The following is a 20496-nucleotide window of genomic DNA, read 5'->3' as shown; positions in this document are numbered from 1 at the left end:
TGAGAAAAATGCCGATACGGTCCCACTGTGTCGTTTTAAAGAGGCAGCCATGTGCCTGGTGTGCACAGCAGCCTGCACCGCCCAGCCATGCATCACCGACCAGACACGGGCAGCTCTCCGGCACGCTCGCTGCCCGCGGTTCGAGTCCGGGTCGGGGCTCGCCCCGTGCGCATGCGCGCTGCACCCCCTGAGGGCCCGGCAGGCGCGGCGAATCGAGCGTCGAGCGAGCCGGTGCGCGGCGCAGAGTGCCGGGCGGCCTCGCCCCCAACGGTCGGCGCCCACGCCTCCCGCCCGCAGGAGGACGCGAGGGGTGGCCGGGCGCGGGGAGCGGCTCTGCGGGGACCTGAAGAGACGCGAGTACGTCCGGGGGACCAGAGCCCGGTCGGGGCCGGGAGAGTCAGCGACGGACGCGCGCGCGGCCTGCGGGGACCTGGGGCCGGGGGCGACCGGTCCTGCGCGGCCGGCGGGGCCCAGGGGCGGCCGGGGCGGGTGAAACTCTCGGGAGAGACTGCGGCCTGCGGGAGAGGAGGGCGTGCCGGGGAGAGCGGCGGGGGCCTCCGGGGGGTCTCGGGAGGGCGGGGGCGCTCGGGGCGGGCGTCCAGGGTAGACGCAGCCCTGGCGGTTCCCAGCGGGGACTGCCGAGGGCCGGGTGCGGCCTCGGTGCGAGGAAGGGGGCGCCCGGGGGGGCGGTGCTGAGGCTCGGGGTGGGGGCCGCCGCGCTGCCCAGGTGGGCGGGGGCCGCGGGGCCGGCTCCCTGACCGGAAGTGCTCGGCGGGGGTTGGTGGAGGGAGGGGATATTCAGGCCTGGGGTGTCCACCTCGGTTGGCTGCTTGCTGGGGGAAGCGGGACCCTGTCACAGTCTCCTGAGCCTTCAGGGGGCCGCCCGTGTTCTGACGACAACTCTTCCCCACTTTTCCAGGGCATCCTCCCGGGCCTGCTTTTCTACAGGATGCTGGGGTTTTTGCAGCGCCCTGTGGTGGTGACAGCTGACATCAACTTGAACGTCGTGGCTCTGACCGTGGTGGGGCTGCTGAGCCGACTATGGCAGCTTGCCTATCCGAGGGCCGTGGTGTAAGCCAAGCAACTCCATTCTGGGTGTTTCAGAAAGAACTGTAATTTGTTCAGTGCAGTGGTGACAGGAAGTGCCTTTTTGAACAGCGTAAATGGCAAAGTAATATTCCGGGCTTCCTGGTGATAGGTGTCTTTGGCAGTTAGAGGAGAGCCCAGTGTGTCCCCTGGACAGCCCCTGCAGAGTCCACCTATTCGGTCCTGCCCCGGAGGTCAGTAGTGGGTGCAGTAGCCTTGCGTGACCTTTGACAGTCTGGAGAGTGGAGGGTGGAAGATTGAGAAATTTGGAAGTGAGTCCCCACTGATCTTAGAGTGTATTCTTTGTCATAATGGGAAATGATTGGTGTTATTATTAAAGGGCATGTATTCCTTTTTGCTTAACTTTTTATTATGACAGACATCAAACATATGTAAAATTACAAAGAATGGTGTATTCATCACTCAGCTTCAGCAGTTACTAGCTCATAGCCAACCCCTCCCTGCAGCGGGTTTTTTTGAAGCACACTGTAGACACTGTATTGCATTCATAAACAATTCAGTATCTATCTCTAAAAGATCAGGAATCTTAAAAATCATGTGACCACAGTAGCATCATCACACCTGAGACATTGACAGCAGTTCCTCTGTGTCAGCAAACCTCCCTGCCTGCATGCTTCCCTTTCACACCGGCGGCTGTTTTGTCAGGTCACCAGGTCTGATTCCGACCCTTAGCTGCAGACACGCTGGGGGACAGGCAAATCAGCTTTGTGTCTGGGAGGCCTTTTGTTGACTGGCTCACAGTACACCCTAAACCTAAACGTAGGGAGAGAAATAGAATCTGGATCACCTGAACGCCTGACTTTCGTGGGGCATTTTCCCTCCTGTCCTTGTGGACGTGTGATGCTACACACGTGCCTTAGTTTTGGGGGACACCATGTGGTCGGGGCAAAAGATACACCCTTTGCTGGTCACTCTCCAGAGTCATTTGGAAACACAGGTGTACATTTATCCTCATGTCTTTGGTGTACAGTTAAGATTTCTAGTTGAATATAACGTGGGTTTGCTTTGCAGTTTTGATGAAGTATATTATGGGCAGTACATCTCTTTTTACATGAAGCGGATCTTCTTTTTGGATGGCAGTGGACCGCCGTTTGGCCACATGCTGCTGGCCTTGGGAGGTAGGATCCATTAGTAAGAGAAGTGGTCCTTTAACGCTTAGAGGTGAAATTTCTTTTTTTTTTAATTAATTTATGTAATTTTGGCTATGTTGGGTCGTCATTGCTGCATGAGGGCTTTCTCTCTAGTTGTGGCGAGCAGGGACTACTCTTCATTGTGCTTTGTGGGCTTCTCATTGTGGTGGCTTCTCTTGTTACGGAGCACAGGCTCTAGGCGCGGGCTTCAGTAGTTGCAGCTCGCGGGCTTCAGTAGTTGTGGTTCATGGGCTTAGTTGCTCCACAGCATGCAGGATCTTCCCCAGACCAGGGGTTGAACCCTGCATTGGCAGGTGGATTATTAAGCACTGCACCACCAGGGAAGCCCTGAGGTGAAATTTCTTGAGGGCAAAAGCAGTGTCTTACTCTTTCTTTATCATTGTTTCCTGTTGCCTGCCACAGTTTGGTGCTTCAGAAATATTTACTGAACAGGATAGTTACTGATTAATCTTCTGTTTTAGGTTATTTAGGAGGATTCGATGGTAACTTTTTGTGGAACAGAATTGGAGCAGGTAAAATATTTTTATTTCCCTTATTAACTTGCATGTATGAGAATGGAGAGGTAGTAGCTTTCACAGGGATTAACACTATGGTTTATTCATCTGAATCCAAGGTATGATAAATGTTTGGGTGCAAGTGTAAGGCTTTCAAAAAATCTGGTAAATTCCTTAGTGTTTCGTTACAGTTAGTATTTCATCCCTGGTGTTTGGTACACGTAGCACTCTCTCCGTATGTGGCATCTTGTTGGAAGTATCTTTTGTACGTGGAAATGTTGTTTTGCCACAATGTTTTTGGGAATAGGTGGGGTAAAATTATAAATGTCCTAGTCCTCGGTGTCATTCCCATGCTTACTGAGAACTGGCCCTGGACCACATGAAGCTCCTTTCAAAGCCTCTGCCCTTGGCCTGCACCCTCTGTCCCTGAGGCAGCCCCCAGCCTTGCAGACTTGTGTTGTAGTCTGTGAGCCTAGTACTCTGTGTGAAAAGACACTGTGGGTAGGGAGGTGGTGTGTGCGTAGTGCGCTCAGCCTTGCTGTGGTTGCTTCTCCAGAATACAGCAGCAATGTGCCCGTGTGGTCCCTGCGCCTGCTGCCCGCCCTGGCAGGGGCCCTGTCGGTGCCCATGGCCTACCAGATCGTGTGGGAGCTTGGCTTCTCTAACTGTGCTGCCATGGGGGCCGCTCTGCTGATACTGATCGGTAAGGCCTGGTGGGGAGCAGGGAAGATCCCAGCGCCGGCCTTTGTCCGTGTCTGTGCAGCCTGGGGGGTTAAGGGTTTAGTAGATGTGCCCCCGGCAGCGTCTGCTGCTTGCAGGACGGAAGGAAGCACATGCAGTGTGTCCAGATTGGACTCTGGGAGTCACCCCACTCCCAGGCCGGGGGGCTGTGGTGCTGTGTGTTCAGACTGTGATATTGTGGAGTGCAGCCGTGTGTGGCGGGGCTCCCCAGACAAGGATTGTATGTGCACCTCCCCTGCAACCAAGCCTGTCCTCAAATGAGAACCTCCCCGTCCCCCCAACCCCAGGCCTTGACAGTGGAGACGGACTCAGGAATTAGTGGGTATTCCTCAGAAAGGATCTCTCAGCCCAGGTCTGTGAGCAAATGAAATTAAGTTAGATGAAAATAAAAAGAACTCATGTCTGTCAAGCAATGACCCTAACTAGGGCTCGGTGCCCACAGAGTGTTAGAGCATCCAGCCGGCCCTGCAGAGTCGGTATTTGTCCTGCTGCCGAGGAAAATGAAGGCTCGGGAAGGGCCAGGGACTTCCCCGGCATCCCCCAGGTCTCAGGAGGCACGATTCATACCTCAGAATTGGCCTTCGTGGTTCTGGGGCGCATCCCCTTCCAGCCACCCTGAGCCCGAACTTCCCACCCTCACGCTCTGGGACATTTGGCAAGGGCCCTTTTTTGTGGACATTTGCCCTTGCCACCCGACGCCTGACACCCGTGCCATCTTCCTGACAGAGAATGCTCTCATCACTCAGTCAAGACTGATGCTTTTGGAATCCGTGTTGATATTTTTCAATCTGTTGGCCGTGCTGTCTTACCTGAAGTTCTCCAACTCCCAGAAGCACAGGTATGGAAAATAGGAAAGACGAGTCCGGGGGGTTTGTCAACCTGAGCAGGTCTGACACCTTTCCACGTGGGGGAGCTGCCCTGGGCACCTTGACTGGCTCTTGGCGCGTGACTTCATAAATAATCCTCGTCTTCTGTAATTCACACTCACTGGAAAAGTGTTCTGGCCCAAAAGAAAGGGTCTATCAGGACTGACTGCTGTTTGGGGGGATGAGGGATCACGTCCTTGTACTTGAAGCTTGGCACAGCCAGCCGAGATCTCTGCCGAGGGCGCCTTCTCTGGCCTTCGGGAAACGCTCGGAGTTCCCAGCTCCACTTCTGTGCTTTGCTCCAGGCCCTTCTCTCCCAGCTGGTGGTTTTGGCTGCTGCTGACAGGCGTGGCCTGCTCCTGTGCAGTTGGGTGAGTTTGGTCCACGGGTCTGGGGCAGCAGCCATGTCCTCCATGTGTGTCTTGTCTTAACCTCCCTGCATCATGTCTCCTCAGCATCAAGTACGTGGGTGTGTTCACATACTTGCTTGTGCTCGGGGTTGCAGCTGTCCACACCTGGCACCTGATTGGAGACCACACACTGTCACACGTAGGTGCTGACATCACGGGTTGGGTGAGGCTGGCCCTGGGCAATCGGGGGGCAGGGAGCACTGGATGACAGGCCCTGGAGGAGGACAGGCCTGGGCCCGCCTTCCCCGAAGTGGGGGTGACTTCCCCTCCATCTCTGGCAGGTCCGTGTGCTCTGTCACCTGCTGGCCCGAGCCGTGGCCCTGGTGCTCATCCCGGTCCTCGTGTACCTGCTGTTCTTCTATGTCCACCTGCTGCTGCTCTACCGCTCCGGGCCCCATGACCAGATCATGTCCAGTGCTTTCCAGGCCAGCTTGGAGGTAAAAGTGACGCCCCGGCCACCCTAGAAAAAAGGCCACAGTAGACTGGAGTTTTCTCACATGAACCCCAAACAAGCCTTAGAGAAAAAGCCAAATCGAGAGGCGAGCCCTCGCTTCAGTATTTTTACACGAATCTGACCATGCTGGTGTGGGTGGGAACATGGGGTCTGCACTCTGCAGTGTGACCTGCCAGGCAAGACAAGTGCAGCTCTGGTATTCGCTCAACCAGCTCTGTAGAAACAATCAGATGCCCCAGTGAGGTGTCAGGAATGTAGGCTCCGAAGTCCCAGCTCTGCTGACGGCCAGTTCTGTGTGTGTGGGCAGATTTCGTACCTGGGTGGTCCGGTGGTTAGGACTCTGCGCTTTCACTGCTGAGGGCCCGGGTTCAGTCCCTGGCCTGGGAACTAAGATTCTGCAAACTGCGCAGCGAGGCCAAAAAATAAAGTTTAAAAAATAAGGATGAGCAGGGAGGGATTAGGTGAGCACCTGGCCCAGAGGCAGTCTCCCATCAGTGGTCACACAGTGTAACATGTCTGTAACATGTCGGGATGGTATCATGTGCAGTCATAGTGACTGTGTGATACAGAGATAACTGCCCCACCTGGAACACGCCCCCGGGGGGAGGAGGGCTTGGCGGAGGTATCACACGCGGACTCTCTCTCTCTCTCTCTCTCCTCACCACCCCCCCCCCGCCCTGCCCCCGTCTCTCTGGCCACCCCTGGCTCCTGTCTCAGGGCGGGCTAGCGCGTATCACACAAGGCCAGCCCCTGGAGGTGGCCTACGGTTCCCAGGTCACCCTGAAGAACGTCTTTGGCCAACCTGTGCCCTGCTGGCTGCACTCCCACCAGAGCACCTACCCTATGATGTAAGGAAAGTGACGTTTTTAATTTGAAGGTTATAACATGTTTTTCCACGTTTGCTGTTACCAACCTTCACTTTACGTGAAGGAGTTTGTGAGACAAAAAGAAATCGAACTCTCAGGTGCTGGTGATTGACGAGTCTCATTATTTCTGTGTGTAACACCGGCTGAGCAGAGGCCCGGACGCTGCCTGGCTCATGTCCTCTGGCCCTGCTGGGACGTGAACGAATCTGGACACCTCGCTGGGTGGTGTCTGTAGGGACCTTGGGGTGGGGAGAGGCCTCAGGCCCTTTGGCATCCTGCCCGCACATGCTTCCTCTTCTCGCAGATATGAGAACGGCCGCGGCAGCTCCCACCAGCAGCAGGTGACCTGCTACCCCTTCAAAGATGTCAATAACTGGTGGATTGTAAAGGACCCCGGGAGGTGAGTATAGGTCTGGGGATGCTTTGGCCTCAGTCCCCACCTCCTCTCTGTGCACCTTCCCTCCTCGAAGCTTTGGGACCAGCTCTGTGCCTAGAAGCCCACGGTCAGGGACTTAGGTGCCCAGTGTCTCCTCCAGGTGTTTCCAGGCGTGTCCCAAACTCTCCCCCAGGGTCTGCCCCTACTCCGCGCCCCCTGTGCAGACGGCGGTCGACCCCCGCTCACCCCCACCGCCCGCCCCGGCCAGCCCTGTTGGTTCTGCCTCCGGACAAGGAGCTCTCCAGGTCTGGGATCTGGAGCCCTCGGGGTGTCTGTCTCCCCTGCAGTCTGCTTCCGCCCCTGCCTCCCCCATCGCCTCTCCCCACCACCCGCGCCGCTGCAGCTCCTGCAGCCCCCCAGGTGTCAGGTCACGCTCCTGCTCAGACCCCTCCACGAGCTTCATGGGCCTCAGAACGGATGCAGCCCCTCCCTGGCCGACAGGGCCGTGGCCTCCGGCCTGCCCCACGTTTCTGCAGGAAGGCGTGGGCTCTACACTGCTGTCCTCACAGCCTGAAAGGGTCCCACTGGGGCGCCCTCTTACTTAGCACCTAAAGGTCAGCTCCTCTGGGGGGCTGCCTGGCTGCCCTCTTCCCTGTCTGTCCTGTTGGCTTCCTCATGTCCACCATCCGGCTGCCCAGGTGCTTGCTCCCTGGTTCCCATTCAGGGCAGTTACTTGAGGGTGGCGACCACGTCTGGCTTCCACCAGATGCTCACCACCCAGCCCAGGGTCACTTTCTCCGAGCAAGTGTGGAGCTGAAGTCTGTGTGTTAGAAGAATTTCGGGACAGGTGCGGCGTTTGTAGCAAGTGCAGCGCAGCCGCGGTCAGTGCGATGATGGCTGCTAACGGGGCCATGCCAGGAAGCGTGGAAAGTGCCTGAGGTTTCAGAAAAGAGTTCAAAAAAACGTACGTGCTATGTGTTCACACACGTCTACCTTGTTCACGGAACACACTGACCGGGCGGCTGTGAGATTCCACGTTGCCCGAGCGAGGACCTGGGCCTGCCGCCCCGGGAGCCCAGCCGCGCTTTCTTGCAGGCACCAGCTGGTGGTGAGCAGCTCCCCGAGGCCTGTGCGGCACGGCGACCTCGTGCAGCTGGTGCACGGCATGACCACCCGCCTCCTCAACACGTGAGTGCCGCCTCTGTCCAGAGCACGGTGTGACTGTTGCTGCGCGTCACCCCCTCTGGTCTTGCTTGGCACTCGGTGTCGGGGGTGGGGGGGTCCCCAGGGATGGCTGTGGGCGGCGGTGGGGAGGAGAGCCTTAGTGATCTGAGCAGGACGGCAGCCTCTCACCCGTCTCTTGGGGGCCCGGGGCGACAAGGAGAGCCCTGCCCGCAATGAAGTGTGAGTTCAGGAAGGATCTCAACTGGGGGACAGAGTCAGGGACCCCCCCGCCCCCCACTTGACTTCTGGGCAGCCTCCACGTATGGAGGGGCCTGGGCCGCCTCTGCTCTCCTTCCACCTGGCCTCTCAGGTCATCTTATGGGTCTCGGTGACCCCATACGCGTGCCCTAGCCGCGGCCTCCCCGCTGGACACCTGGGCTCTCCGCCTCCCCAGAAGGAGCCGGTGGCTCGGCCCTCATCCTCTCCCTGACTGCGCAGTGTCAGGAAACCCGTGGAGGTTGCTTCCTTCTCTCTTCATTCCCAGCCCCGCCCCACCCCTGCCCCCACCCCCTTCTGCACAGTAGCCACGGGCTCCGTCTGAAAAGCACACGCTCTACTGGCGTCACGACTCCCAGTGTGACTGTCACACTCGGGAGAACCCCCCACCTGTCCCCTGCTATCCCCAAGATAACCATGTGCAGCCCCCCGGGGCCTTCACGTGCTGTCTGCCTGGAACGTTCTTCAGCTCAGACCCCCACCTCCCGGCCCCGCCACGGGCCCCTCACCCACCTGAGATGTCCCCGCACCAAAAGCGTTTCCCGCACGCTGTGCCCGCCCTGTTTGGGCCTGCGGTGACTGACTTCCTGCTCACTGCGGGCGGGGTCCCTAGCTCCTCTACGGGCCTGCAGAGTCTGATAAAGCGTGATTTCAGCGTGAACGACGGGAACTGGCATTTGTGGGCACCTGGTCTTGTGACGATATTCTTCGTGCCCCAGCCATTTCTGAGACCTGGCATCAGGGAGCCGCCAGCCTGCCGGGCCAACCCCCCGGGTTCGGTTCATCCTCTGAAAGGGGCACAGTGAGCCCCACAGTGTAGGCGGACGTCTGCCATATTCCCCCGGAGACGTGGTGATCACAGAGCCTCTGCCCTTTTGCGTTTGACTTATCGCCCAGCTCGTAGCTGGTGCATCTCTGGGGACCGGCAGCCCTGGTGCGTGAAGGCTGAGCTGGCTTTGTTTCCCGAAAAGCATTTTTTCCCCTTAAAGATCAGTGAGTACCTTTCAGAGGAGCTTTGAAGCCCCTCAGCAGCGCTGTCTGTTTCTCAGGCATGATGTCGCGGCCCCCCTGAGCCCCCACTCGCAGGAGGTCTCCTGCTACATCGACTACAACATCTCCATGCCAGCCCAGAACCTCTGGAGGCTGGTGAGTCACCGCGACCACGCTCGCTGGCAACACAGCCCCTTCCAGACCGTGCTTTAGAACAAGTGACTCCCTGCTCTATGGAAAGCGGGAATCAGGTGGCTCTCCTGTATCAGGGGAAGGGGCTTATGGTGTGAGAGACGGTGGACGCTCCATGCGGAGCTCGAGCGGCACTGTTGGAGGAGGTCCTGCCTACTGTTTGGCCTCCAGACCAGCTCCCTGAACACACTGGGACCCTCTTCTGTCAACCCTCCCCTGGGATTAAGAAGGATTTCCCAGGGGACAGGCTGGGCCTTGGGGTGGGGGGTGATTCCTGGCACTGTCCTCCTGGGCCCTGGGCCTGTCGTCAGGCGGCGCCCTGGGCAAGGCGGCAGGAGGGAAGTGCTGTCACTGGGCCAGCGGACCATCTGAAGTCAGGGACGTGAGTGCAGAACGCAGCGGCGGTGCAGTGACTGCACTGAGCTTACTGCTGGGAAAGCCAGGCTCCCCTTCAGCCTTCATGGCCGCACCCTCATAGCACTGGCCCCTAATGGGTTCTCGATGTGAGGCCAGGCACTGCTGGCCCTCAGTGAAGTGGGGGCCCCCTCCATCTTTGTGCACAGTGGGGCCTGGTGCTCTGTGCCACATGCAGGTGCTCTGTGTATCTGCCTCTGTCCCCTCCCCCAATGCTCCTCTGATGTGAGGTGTTGCACCCGCCCCTTGTCACCAGAATTCTCCCGAAGGTCCCACCCGCCCCCCTCGCTGCTGAATCCCCTTGCGGATCCCTTGCCTGCTCCTCAGCCCCTCCGGGGCACTTTCAGCCCCACCTGCCCCTGTGTCCAGGAACTGAAGCTCCGGGAACAGGCAGGGAGGACCACCAAGGGAGGGTGTGGCCTGGCCGCCTCATCCTGTTCCCACTTAGTCCCTCGGTCCTGGCTTGTCGGTAGCTACATGCCTCCTGGGGTCGTCACCAGGCTCTAGAAGTTAAACGTGACAGTACCAAGCTCTTCAGATGTTAGTTTTTTATGACCAGTATGAGGGGTTCCTCTCAGGACATCTTTTCAGGGACAGCCTCTGACCTTCCTTTGTGCCATCTTTGCGTTTGGCTCAAGCTCTGAGCCCCCTCGGTGAACAGGTGTCGTAGAAGCTCGAGGAGGGGCATCGTCTTTAAGACCCACTGGAAAGGCTGCCCCGTGCAGCCTCTGGAGGAAGGCGGTGTCCCCCTCCCCCGCACCCCCACCCCCAGCAGGCCGCACAGGCGTCAGGAATAGAGTTGATGGCACGTCTGGGATCAGCCATCAGCTCCCCTCGGGGGACTGTCCCCTCATATCAGACCAAGTCAGTCTCACTGTTTGGTGCCTGGTCTTCATTTTTACATTTAAGGAAATTTGAAAAACTGCAATAACGGACCGGGCCTGCTTTTACAGGACATTGTGAACAGGGAGTCTGACACAGACATCTGGAAGACCATCCTGTCGGAGGTCCGCTTCATGCATGTGAACACCTCCGCTGTCCTCAAGGTCAGCGACACCGCCTCACCCCATCCTGCCTGGCGGGACAGACAGAAGGTGGGGCGGGGGGTGGGGACTGTATTGTAACTGTTCAGGACTGAACCCTAGCGTGAAGCTCCCCAGATGAGAGCCGCGGCCCCTTGTCGGCTGCCAGCCAAATGACCAGGAGTGGGGTCCCCCCAGCCTGGCTGAGCTGGGCCCTCCATCACGCCCTCCCCCCCTCACTTCGCCAGCTGAGCGGGGCGCCCCTCCCGGACTGGGGCTTTCGGCAGCTGGAGGTGGTTGGGGAGAAGCTGTCCCGGGGCTACCACGAGAGCACCGTGTGGAACGTGGAGGAGCACCGCTATGGCAAGAGTGAGGCCCGGCCTGGCTCCACTGCGGACCCTCTCCCTCCCCCTATAGCCGAAGTGGCGAGGGGACTCCGGTGGGGGTGGGGGTCACCGGAAGGCAGGGCAAGCGGAGCTTTGTGACTTGAAAGATGCTGAGCGGGTGGGTGGACCGTGTGCGGTCGGGAAAGCCCATGGAGTGGCACGGTTTGACGCGTCCTGGCGGGTGGTTTGGAAAGCAGCTGGCAGCTGCCCTTGGGAGCTCCCTGACCTGGTTCTGCTCGTGTCTCCTGGGTTCCGGTGTGTCTGCCAGGCCAGGAGCAGAAGGACAGGGAGCTGGAGCTGCACTCCCCGACGCAGATGGACATCAGCAGGAACCTCAGCTTCATGGCCAGATTCTGGGAGCTGCAGGTGACAGGCGGGCGGAGGGACAGGCGACCTTGCTCGCCAGGAGCTGTAAAGCCCCTGCCTGCCCAGCGTCAGCCTTTAAACTGAACTTGAGGTTGGACGCCCGCTAAAAGGGGTGGTAGTTTGCTCCGCCCCCTGGCAGATCCCTGGGCAATGAAGGCGGCTGGGCTGGCTGGCTGTGTGACTCCCGGTGGCTCTGCTTTCTGCAGTGGCGGATGCTGACGGTGAAAAGTGATGATTCTGAGCATAAGTACAGCTCCACGCCGCTGGACTGGGTCACGCTGGACACCAACATCGCCTACTGGCTGCACCCCAGGACCAGTGTAAGCGGAGCGTCTGCGCAGGCGGGGTCGTCCCACGCCCGAGGGTCCTGTGATCTTAAGAACATCCGACCACGTCCCAGCCTTCCTGCGCTTTCCTAACCAAAGCCTAGGAGTTGCTTTTCTCCAAGTGCTTTGGCAGCTCGAGGCCAGAGCTCCCCGGAGATGCCAAGGAGTCAGGTCCGAGCGTGTCTGCAGGTTGAGGAGAACCGGGCTTTGCTGCGGAGGTGGGAACATGTGGTTCCCATTCTCTGGCAGACATGGTTTTTAAAATAGGTCCCGCCTGACTTCCCGTGAACCACAGCATCTGGCCTCTGGCCAGTCAGTGCTGTTTTCCTGAACATCGTCTCCACCCTGGAGAGCAAAGTTAGCCCGTCTTCGCAGGCACTCAGTGGTTACCTGCTGGGGGGGGGTGTGTGCCCACGATGCTCTCCTTTTTCCTCCCCCCACGTGTGGGGGGAGGGTACGGCTCCCTGAGAAGCAGGGTCTGAGGTGGGCGGGTCCCCAGCGCCCTGCAGCTCTGCATCAGGCCCCCGGTGAGCGGCTCTGTGGTCAGAAGAGAATCCCCCCTGCTTCCGGTTCTCAGTCTCAGCTCACAGAGCTGAGAACCCTCGCAGCACGTCCATCCTTCCTGGCAGCGAGGGCGGAGGGCGTGGCGGGCTGCGGGCCCCAGGCGTCCTGGCCGTGGACGAGCCTCTCTGTGCACCCGCAGGCACAGATCCACCTGCTGGGGAACATTGTCATCTGGGCCTCGGCCAGCCTCGCCACCGTGCTGTACGGCCTGCTCTTCATCTGGTACCTGCTCAGACGCCGGAGGAGAGTCTGCGACCTCCCTGAGGGTGCATGCAGCTGCCCACGCGCACCTCACGCCCTCTCCTTCTGTTCTGACGGGAGCTCCTTGTGCTTCGGGGGTCAGGCTGGCCACATCAGCAAGCAGGGCCTTGAGGCCACCTCTTTGTTTCTGCCTCGAGGGAACGTCTGTCTCTCCCCTGGAGACAGACCATTGCAATCCAGTCCCCAAGTGGCCTTTGAGGCATCTCTGCGAACATGCAGGTGTCAGGAAGGAATCGCTCCCTGACCCCAGGACGCCCTGGAAGTGGCTGATGGGACAGAGCTGCCAGTGGGCACTTAATCAGGGGTGGACAGAACCCCCCCCCCCTTAAAACCGTCCTGAATCAGGAAGGGAGCAAACACCCAGGCCAGGGCCAGGTCCCACCGGCCATCAGGAGCGGGGAGGCCCCTCCTCTGGGCTCAGCTCCGAGCTGGTCATTCTTGCCACGGACTCCCAGCTCCTCTGGGCAGGGAGGGGATGCACGGGTCCAGCCCCTCCACTGCTCCCTGAGGAGGGAGACCCAGCTCAGAATCCCCAGGGGAGCGAGGCCAGCAGGGAATTGGGCATAAGCTAGGCCTGGCCCCCAGGGAGCTGGCGTTTCTCGGAAACAGTAGGACACGCAGGAGGTTCTTAGGACACAGAACCCCCTGTTCTTAGTTATAGGAGGTTCTGTTCTTCCTCTAGAGACAGCAGGCAGGGCTGGGAGGGGACACAGAGAAATTAGGAGCCAGAGCTCGTGTACCTTGCGGATGAGGCAGCCAGCCTGCTGGACCGCAGGGAGCTTCCCGGCTCAAGCCTTCGGCAGCACCGGCTACAGACGACCTTTCTCCACAGATTGCTGGCTGCGCTGGGTGCTGGCCGGGGCTCTGTGTGCCGGGGGCTGGGCCGTGAACTACATCCCCTTCTTCCTGATGGAAAAGACACTCTTCCTCTACCACTACCTGCCTGCGCTCACCTTCCAGACCCTCCTGCTCCCTGTGGTCTTGGAGCATGTCAGCGACCACCTGTGCAGGTAAGGGGCCTTCCCAGCCGCACCCCCTGGGGGGTCAGGGTCGAGGGGAGTCATGAATGGTCATTCCAGTACAATGCAGACAAGGTTAGGATTACAAGAGAGGCACAAGCAAGACACTACAGGGGTTCAGAGGATGAAGCTGAGGCTGGTGGGAGATGAAGGCGGCTGATGCGCGTGGGAAATGGGGAAGGACCTTTGGGCCTTGATAACGCTAGGAGCAAAGAAAAGGAAAGGGAAACACGGGGCGTGTCCCGGAGCAGCCAGCGGTCCGTGACCGTGCTGCATGGTGGGCAGCAGTGATAAACCAGGAAGCTTTGTAAACTGGAGCGAGTTCTGGGGGCCAGGCCGGGGTGGGAGGCTCTCTCTGGTGACGAGGAGCCTCAGGGCATCTCAGGAGGGCTGTGCTGTGCTCACGGGGTTCGGGGACAGCACTCCGGAACCCGAGCTTAGATGGAGCAGCAGCTGTGGAACTCTGGAAGCGGCGCGAGTGAGGTCGGTAGGGCTCGGCATGTCAGGCAGGACACGGTGAGGGCTGATGGCCCGGCAGGGGGTGGCCGGAGGAAAGTAAGGCCAGGGTAGGTGACCACGTGGGCGACGGGTGCCCAGAGGACACCGTGGTGGGGAGGGCCGGCCTCCCCAGGGCGTGCTCTGCTCCGGGCCAGCAGGTCCCAGCTGCAGAGGAGCCTCTTCAGAGCGCTGGTTGTGGCATGGTTCGCGTCCGCCTGCCACGTATCCAACACGCTGCGCCCGCTCACCTACGGCGACAGGTCGCTCTCCCCCAGCGAACTCAAGGCCCTGCGCTGGAAAGACAGCTGGGACATCCTGGTCCGGAAGTACTAGCACGACACGGACATGGTGGCAGGCAGCGGGGCCGGGTCAGGACCAGGTAGAACCACCTTCATGAGCATGTTTACTTTGGACAAGCAGAGTGGCTCTGAGCTTGGGGGAGCCCTGGGCTCGGAGGGATCCTGTTCTGGTTTCATCGTGGAAACAGCCTTCTGATGAGCACCTTGTTCTGAGCAAAGTCTGTCTTTCCTGGACCATGAAGAACACGCCCCCCACGTCCACTGACGCCTCAGAGCCCCGTGTGCGAGCTGAGTATGGAGCGGCTGGTGGGGGACTTGCCATGGCCCCGAGCAGGGATGGGCTGACAGGCCTGCCGACCCGCTGAGCCAGTGAGGCCTTGGGGAGTCACCCTCACGGTTCAGTGGCACATGAGCTACTGGGACGCTGGCCAGGACGCCTCACCATCGCTGACTCTTAACCCCCCGCCCAGAGAGCCTGAGAGGCGCGTGAGCAGGTAGCCTCTTCAGCAGTCGAGGTTTGTGTCATCTGTGTGTTTCCTTGTCTGAATTTGCCTTTTTTTATGTAATTAAAAAGGGACAAGTTGGCATTCATATTTGGTGTTATTTATTGGATTGCTCTCCAAAAGGGCACAATAAGTTTGACAAAACTGTCACATAGTCACCAGACACGAGCCACCGTGCTCAGCCACGCTCAGCTGACGTCTGTGTAACTACAGTTAATTGACAGCTGGTGGCTTCTACAGAAACAGCCGCCACGTGGGAGGGAGGACAGACCAGGACAAGACCACGGGTGCTTGTGAGGCGCGGACGCTGGCTGAGTGCAGGGGACTGGCTGCCTTCGGGCTGCGGTGTCTGCGCACACCTCTCTGGTGCACACACGCCTTGACTGGAGGCAGTGTGCCCTTGACCTGGCCGAGAGCGACCCCAGGAAAGGCCGGTGCAGACAGCGGCATGGGCTCGGGCCCCGAGCAGGACTGCACGGGGACGCCGTGCTCGCCAGCAGCAGGCCCGGGCGGGCAGGTACGGCCCGCCCACATGTCTGGTGCTGGTTAGGGGAAAGCCTGCTCCCCAGAGCTCCCTCCCGGCTCTGCCTTCGGAGCACAGACTGGAAGGAAGCCTCTGTGGCTCTCGTGTACCGGATCCGTGTGGACCAGGGTCACGAGCCGCTGGTGGGTCACGACAGTGGGTTGCTAGGTCACGGCGAGCACGGTGTTAGGAAACAGAACAAAACAGAAAACAGGTCGTATAACACATAAAATGGGAAAGTGTTCTCTCTTTAAACTTCTGTTTCAGTTACACGTGTGTGAACCAGCTCATACTAGCCTCACTGCGGTTCACCGTCACAACCCCAGCGTCTGGGCTATTTCTTCAGCGTTCCCCAGAACACGTGACTTGCTTACCGCATGTCCTGTGGGTTCCTCAGTAACTGAAGAGACCTGTACGCCTCTGTGATGTGAGGAAGCGGGTGAGCACGTCAGGGCTGCCCGCAGACGTCCTCTCCGACCTGGTCTCAATAACTCGTCCAGGCTTCCCGAATTAGCGAGGGATGCCTGGACCCGGACGCCACCCCGTCTGTGGTTGCGTGTTTAGGGGCAGACAGGCACCTCTGGACCCACCAGGAGCCAAGCACCCCGCTCCTCAGTGGGGCCTGCTGCTGGACTCCAGGTGCGACCGTTTGCCAGAGGTCAGCACCCCAGGGTGGTCTCCCGGCTCGGGGAACGTCCTCTTGTGGCTGCGCCCATTGGCCCCTCCGCGGTGCCATTTGCAGACGTCGCCGTTGAGGATGTCCTGGATGTGCTGCACGATCAGGTTTATGGCCACTGCACAGAGACACAAGTGGTCAGCTGCCCGCTCTCCTTCGCGGTGCTCAGCCAGGAGGGCGGCCTGCCCAGCGAGAGCCTGGTGGGACGCGTGAAGCACGCGGCTTTCCTCCCCGAGGCCCCGTGTGGCACACCTCACCGTGTGGCTCAGGCAGACAAGGGCACGCTGGGGCCTGACAAAACGAAACCTACCTGGCTTGGCTGGCGAGGGTTTCTGTTAACTAACCCTGGTTAAGATACTTTCTGCTAATAAGTGACTTCCCGTCAAACAGCTTGCCATATATTTTTTTCCTACCAGCTTTACTGAGATATAATTGACATAACACGTATCAGTTTAAGGTGTACAACGTGTTCAATGTTTTTCTAAGTGCACTTTAAACCTGTGCCACAGATGTACACAGATGGGCCTTATGCTCTGGGGGCGTCTCAGTAACCACGACAGGACGGGCAGTGCCTGCTTCGTGGCCCTGGGAGGAGGGGGGCAGACGTCGGGCCTGGTCCTTACCCATATTGTCAACCCCTCGAGGGATTATCACGTCAGCATACTTCTTCGTCTGCAAGGCAAGAAAAGGAAGGTCTTGTGAGCATCTGTCCCCGAGATGATTTCAGCTTGCTCGGAGCTAGATGCAGGGGAGCAAGCCTGCCCATCGTGGCAGATGGGGGGGGGGGGAGGGATCTGGGATAGTTATCAATCAGGTGAGACAGTTATCAACCAGGTGAGACTGCGACCCTAGGAGGGAGGGAAGGTGGGCTGAGGCAGCCGAAGAAACAGCACTTGTCTCCTGGCATCTCTGAGATGCTCGTCTCTCATGAGCACCGCTGCAGGGTCCGTTCCCTGTGCTGACCGCCTGGTTCACTGGGCCGAGTGGAGTCCAGCAAAGAGCTGAGAAGGGTCTTCACTGCGGGGACGTGGGGGACGTGGCCAGCTTAGTCAACTTGCCGTGTGGCTACATGTAAAGGAGAGGAGGAGACGGAGGCTCTGGCCGAGAACAGTCCTGCCTCCACCCGGGGGCACCCGTCATATTTGGTGTCCACAGTTTTGCTGTAAATGCCCTACTCTGCTAGATGTCTTTCTGTGAATAAGAGACAGACTGCAAAACAGTCAATTTACTTTTCTGATCATCTACCAGAAACTTCAGAGAACATGAATATAAAAAATGTTTTCTTGAAATAGCAGAGATAGAACTCCTTTGTTCTACTTATCTAAAGCAGGAATTCTGGTTCTAATTCCTTTGTGCCTTGTTTTTCCCTTTAAGAAGCAAAATATTGTTAAATTTCCCTTTAAATCCCTCCACAAGTCCTATCTAGTGAGAAATGTTGAGATGGAGGAAAAGATAGATGGCTACACACAGTGAATTCCTCCATCTACAAGCCAGCCGATCCTCCAGGGCCGGCCAAAGGCAGACAACCACGTGGCAAGGATGAGGTTCTTAAGACACCACTGTGGCAGCGAACAGACAAAAATCCCTGCCCCCGTGGGGCCCACTGTTCTAAGCGGGGAAGGAAATGCACAGCGTGGGTCAGCAACACCCTGGAGAAATGCAGACAGAGAGGCTGGGAGGGAGGCGGGGTCAGGGTGAAGGCCTGGGGGTGGGGGAAGAACAGAGGACACATTCACAGCTGAGAACGGCCCCCTGGGAACATGGGTACAAGAAGCTAACTTCTCCATTTATACAGCAGACTACGTCCCTCCACAACTGGGCTCTCACAGAACGGGGCACCGGGGTCCCTCTGAAAAGGAAGAAAAGGAGGTCCCCGAGCAAGCCGGAGGCGGTACCGGCAGGCAAAACTCCTCGAAGGCCGGCTTGACGAAGGTGGTGTACTGCGTCAGGATTTGCTCCAGGTCCCGGCCGCGGTGCACATCCCGGAGAACTGCAGCAACAGGAGCAGGGTGGGGCCCTTCAGACCCGGGATCTGAGGCTGGCCCGGCCAAGGACAGAGAGGCCTTCATCCGCCTTACCTCTTCGCGACAGCCTGACGTCAGAGTCGGTGTCCACGAAGAGACGCAGGTGGAACATGTCCCGAATCTCCTGGCTGTAGAAGACAAGGATGCCCTCGAACAGGACCACGTCTGCGGGGTAGACCACCGTGGTCTCTGCTAACCTGCAGGGTGAGACCGGGACGGGGCCCTGCTGTCAGCTTCATTCCCTGGGCATGGACTCCGTGCTGGGGACAGATCCGGGGAGGGGGGGGCGGAGGATGTCCTCACCAGCCCCCAAGGCACAGCCCTCTCCTCCCAGGAACCGCCTGCTCACCTTGAATGGGTCACAAAATCATAGATTGGAACCTCAACTGTTTTGCCCTCCACGATGTTTTTCAGAGTCCTGTGCATCAAGTCGTTATCAAAAGCATCTGCAGGGATGGAACAAAAGCCAAGACAAGCCCGTGTCCTTGTGCTGGGGACTGCAGGACACTCGGGTCAGCACAGCTGGGTGCTGGTGCTACCAACGACCCTGAGGAACATCTGCACTGGGAGCTGCCCCTACAGTTTACATTTGCAGGGCCCTCTGCAAACCACAGGATGGACCTGTCTTCACTGCCCTCAGCCAGTGCCCCGCGCGGGCTGCTGTCCCCCCGCTAAAGTTTGAACACAGGGATCTCCTCAGCCAGCCCGGGAGGTAGGTGGGCCAGGCAGCTGCTTCTCTCTGAGAAACAACACAGACTGACGCTTCTTGGACCTTCTTCCCATGTGTCCCCTGGAAAGGAATGAGAATGGGAGCCAGCCACTGGGTGGAATCTTCTAGTAGCACCCGGGAGGGGCAGCCTGGCTGTTCCCCCTCTTTCACCCCATTTCCACCTGTTCCCCTGGCCCCTGATCAGAGCAGGAAATGGAGCTTCAAGGCCTCTGGTTCTTGTTTACCCACTGCTTCCACTGCTGGCCTCTAGAGGACTCTGCCCCAGGACAGGTGGCAGGGTGAAAGGCCACAGTGGACACCGTCTGTGCAGAAGACCCTGAACAGCAGGCAGGTGTGTGGATTTCTCCATGGCCACAGTTGTGGCACAGCGTGGTCCTGAAGACCCTTCTGAGGCACAGACTCCCTGACTGGCTCCAACCAGGGGAGCCTGGAGCTCCTGAAGGGCCACCCAGGGCCCAGAGTGTGCGGGAAAGACCTCCTGGCTTAACCACGCAGCCTACTCCCCGACGGGTTCTCCAGGTGATTTCACAGAACCACTTAGGTCTCTCCCTGTCAGGGTCTAGCCCAGGACCCAGTCTTCATGGTCTGCCCTCCTCCCCTAGTCCCTCCCCACCCTCAGGGTCTCCACCTGGATGGTCGAAATTGTACTGTCCCTTCAAGGCCTTGGCCTTCTGTTCCGTGGTCAGGACCTTGTAGAACCTGTCTTGGCTCAGGATGACCAACTTCCGCTGCCGGTGGTCTACTTCATTCTGTCCCAGCAGCTCCATAATCTTCTCGCACACAGTTGACTGGGAACACACACACACACACGGTCCCCGCCTGGAGACACCCCGACCCGCCAGTTCCCGAGGGGCCGCCAGGCCGGCCAGTGACAGCTGGGGCTGCGCCTGGCAGGAGGGCCCGGGGGCACTGGCAGGAGCAGCGCGGATCGGGAGGCCACGAGAGACCAGGCCTGCGGGAGGCTTGCGGGGGGGCTCGAGGTCCAGCGCCCCGCTCCCCGCCTGCGCCCCGGCCAAAGCCTGGCCCGGCCCCCGGCCGCAGCCCCTCTGCCCCCCGCCCTGCGCACGCCCGCGTCCGGGACAGGGCACCGCGGCAGCCAGGGGCCGGGGTCTCTCTCTGGACGGAGGCCAGATCTCCCGCCCGGAGTCCCAGGGGGCCGGGGGCGCGGAAGACACGCAGGCCGCGCCGCCCCGCGCAGCCCCTTACCTTGCCGCTCGCGGTGCCGCCGCTCACCCCGATCAAGAAGGGCCGCTGGTGAGGACGGTCCGCCTCGGGCGCGCCGCCCTCGCAGTCGCCGCCTCCAGCCGAAGCCATCTCGGGCGCCGCTCGCCCGCATCGGCTTCCTTGCGCACGCCGCCCCCCCAAACCTGCCGGACAACCCACCCCCGCGCAAGGGTTGGAGACGCCCCTTGAAGCTCCACTTCCGGGAGGCACGCGGCGGGGGCGAGGGCTGCTGGCGCGCGGGGCACGGCGGGAGTTGTAGTCCCCGGCGCCCGAGGGCATCGCGCATGCGTGGGCCTGGCCGGGCGGGGCTGGGCCGCTGCCCCGGGAGGCTGCGGAGGCCTGCTACACTCGCTGCCCCGAGGCCCGGGTTTTTTTTTGCCGCAAAACAAAAGCCCTTCGGTATCAAAACTAGCTGTAGGAGTCTCCAGATGCCGGGCGGCCTCCGGGAAGGTTCTCTCCACGCGCATCTCCACTGCCGGGGGCGTCAGAATGATTCCCCAGGACTGCAGGGCGGGAGTGGGGACGTGGGCCGGCGCCAGCACCCGCAGATCTGACTCCTGAGCCCCGTGACCCG

The 20496-nt window shown here is 59.6% G+C and overlaps 2 protein-coding genes across 8 annotated transcripts; one reads left to right on the top strand and one right to left on the bottom strand.

Annotated features, from left to right (window-relative positions):
- The first annotated feature begins 200 nt into the window (after positions 1 to 200).
- POMT1 (protein O-mannosyltransferase 1) lies at positions 201 to 14827 on the top strand. Of its 6 annotated transcripts, none has more exons than XM_057721218.1 (20): positions 201 to 357; positions 920 to 1071; positions 2119 to 2225; positions 2720 to 2770; positions 3309 to 3455; positions 4220 to 4331; positions 4665 to 4730; positions 4815 to 4908; positions 5051 to 5206; positions 5941 to 6071; positions 6394 to 6489; positions 7561 to 7653; positions 8955 to 9051; positions 10455 to 10547; positions 10772 to 10886; positions 11178 to 11275; positions 11482 to 11595; positions 12305 to 12431; positions 13259 to 13436; positions 14099 to 14827. In XM_057721218.1, exons 2-20 carry the CDS (start codon positions 950 to 952, stop codon positions 14274 to 14276), a joined length of 2175 nt encoding a protein of 724 aa, XP_057577201.1. In that variant the 5' UTR covers positions 201 to 357; positions 920 to 949; the 3' UTR covers positions 14277 to 14827. The 6 variants fall into 6 exon arrangements, with proteins under 6 accessions (XP_057577201.1, XP_057577202.1, XP_057577200.1 ...); XM_057721219.1 differs by having other exon boundaries at positions 202 to 357; positions 10772 to 10892; positions 14204 to 14827; XM_057721217.1 differs by having other exon boundaries at positions 202 to 357; positions 10772 to 10892; positions 14102 to 14827.
- A 3-nt stretch (positions 14828 to 14830) lies between these two features.
- Positions 14831 to 20131, bottom strand: UCK1 (uridine-cytidine kinase 1). Of its 2 annotated transcripts, XR_009051258.1 has the most exons (8): positions 19905 to 20131; positions 19327 to 19486; positions 18318 to 18414; positions 18023 to 18165; positions 17840 to 17934; positions 16568 to 16616; positions 15643 to 16062; positions 14831 to 15432 (listed from the first exon to the last, which is right to left on the bottom strand). XR_009051258.1 is itself a non-coding variant. In XM_057721222.1 (7 exons), the coding sequence occupies exons 1-7, from the start codon at positions 20010 to 20012 to the stop codon at positions 15881 to 15883; spliced, it is 834 nt and encodes a 277-aa protein (XP_057577205.1). In that variant the 5' UTR covers positions 20013 to 20131; the 3' UTR covers positions 14831 to 15880. The 2 variants fall into 2 exon arrangements, 1 of the variants encoding a protein (XP_057577205.1); XM_057721222.1 differs by having other exon boundaries at positions 14831 to 16062.
- Between the last annotated feature and the right edge of the window lie 365 nt (positions 20132 to 20496).

This window comes from Hippopotamus amphibius, chromosome 2 (assembly GCF_030028045.1).
Source record: "Hippopotamus amphibius kiboko isolate mHipAmp2 chromosome 2, mHipAmp2.hap2, whole genome shotgun sequence".
Classification (NCBI taxonomy): Eukaryota; Metazoa; Chordata; class Mammalia; order Artiodactyla; family Hippopotamidae; genus Hippopotamus; species Hippopotamus amphibius.
This window is presented reverse-complemented; position numbering and strand designations above follow the sequence as displayed.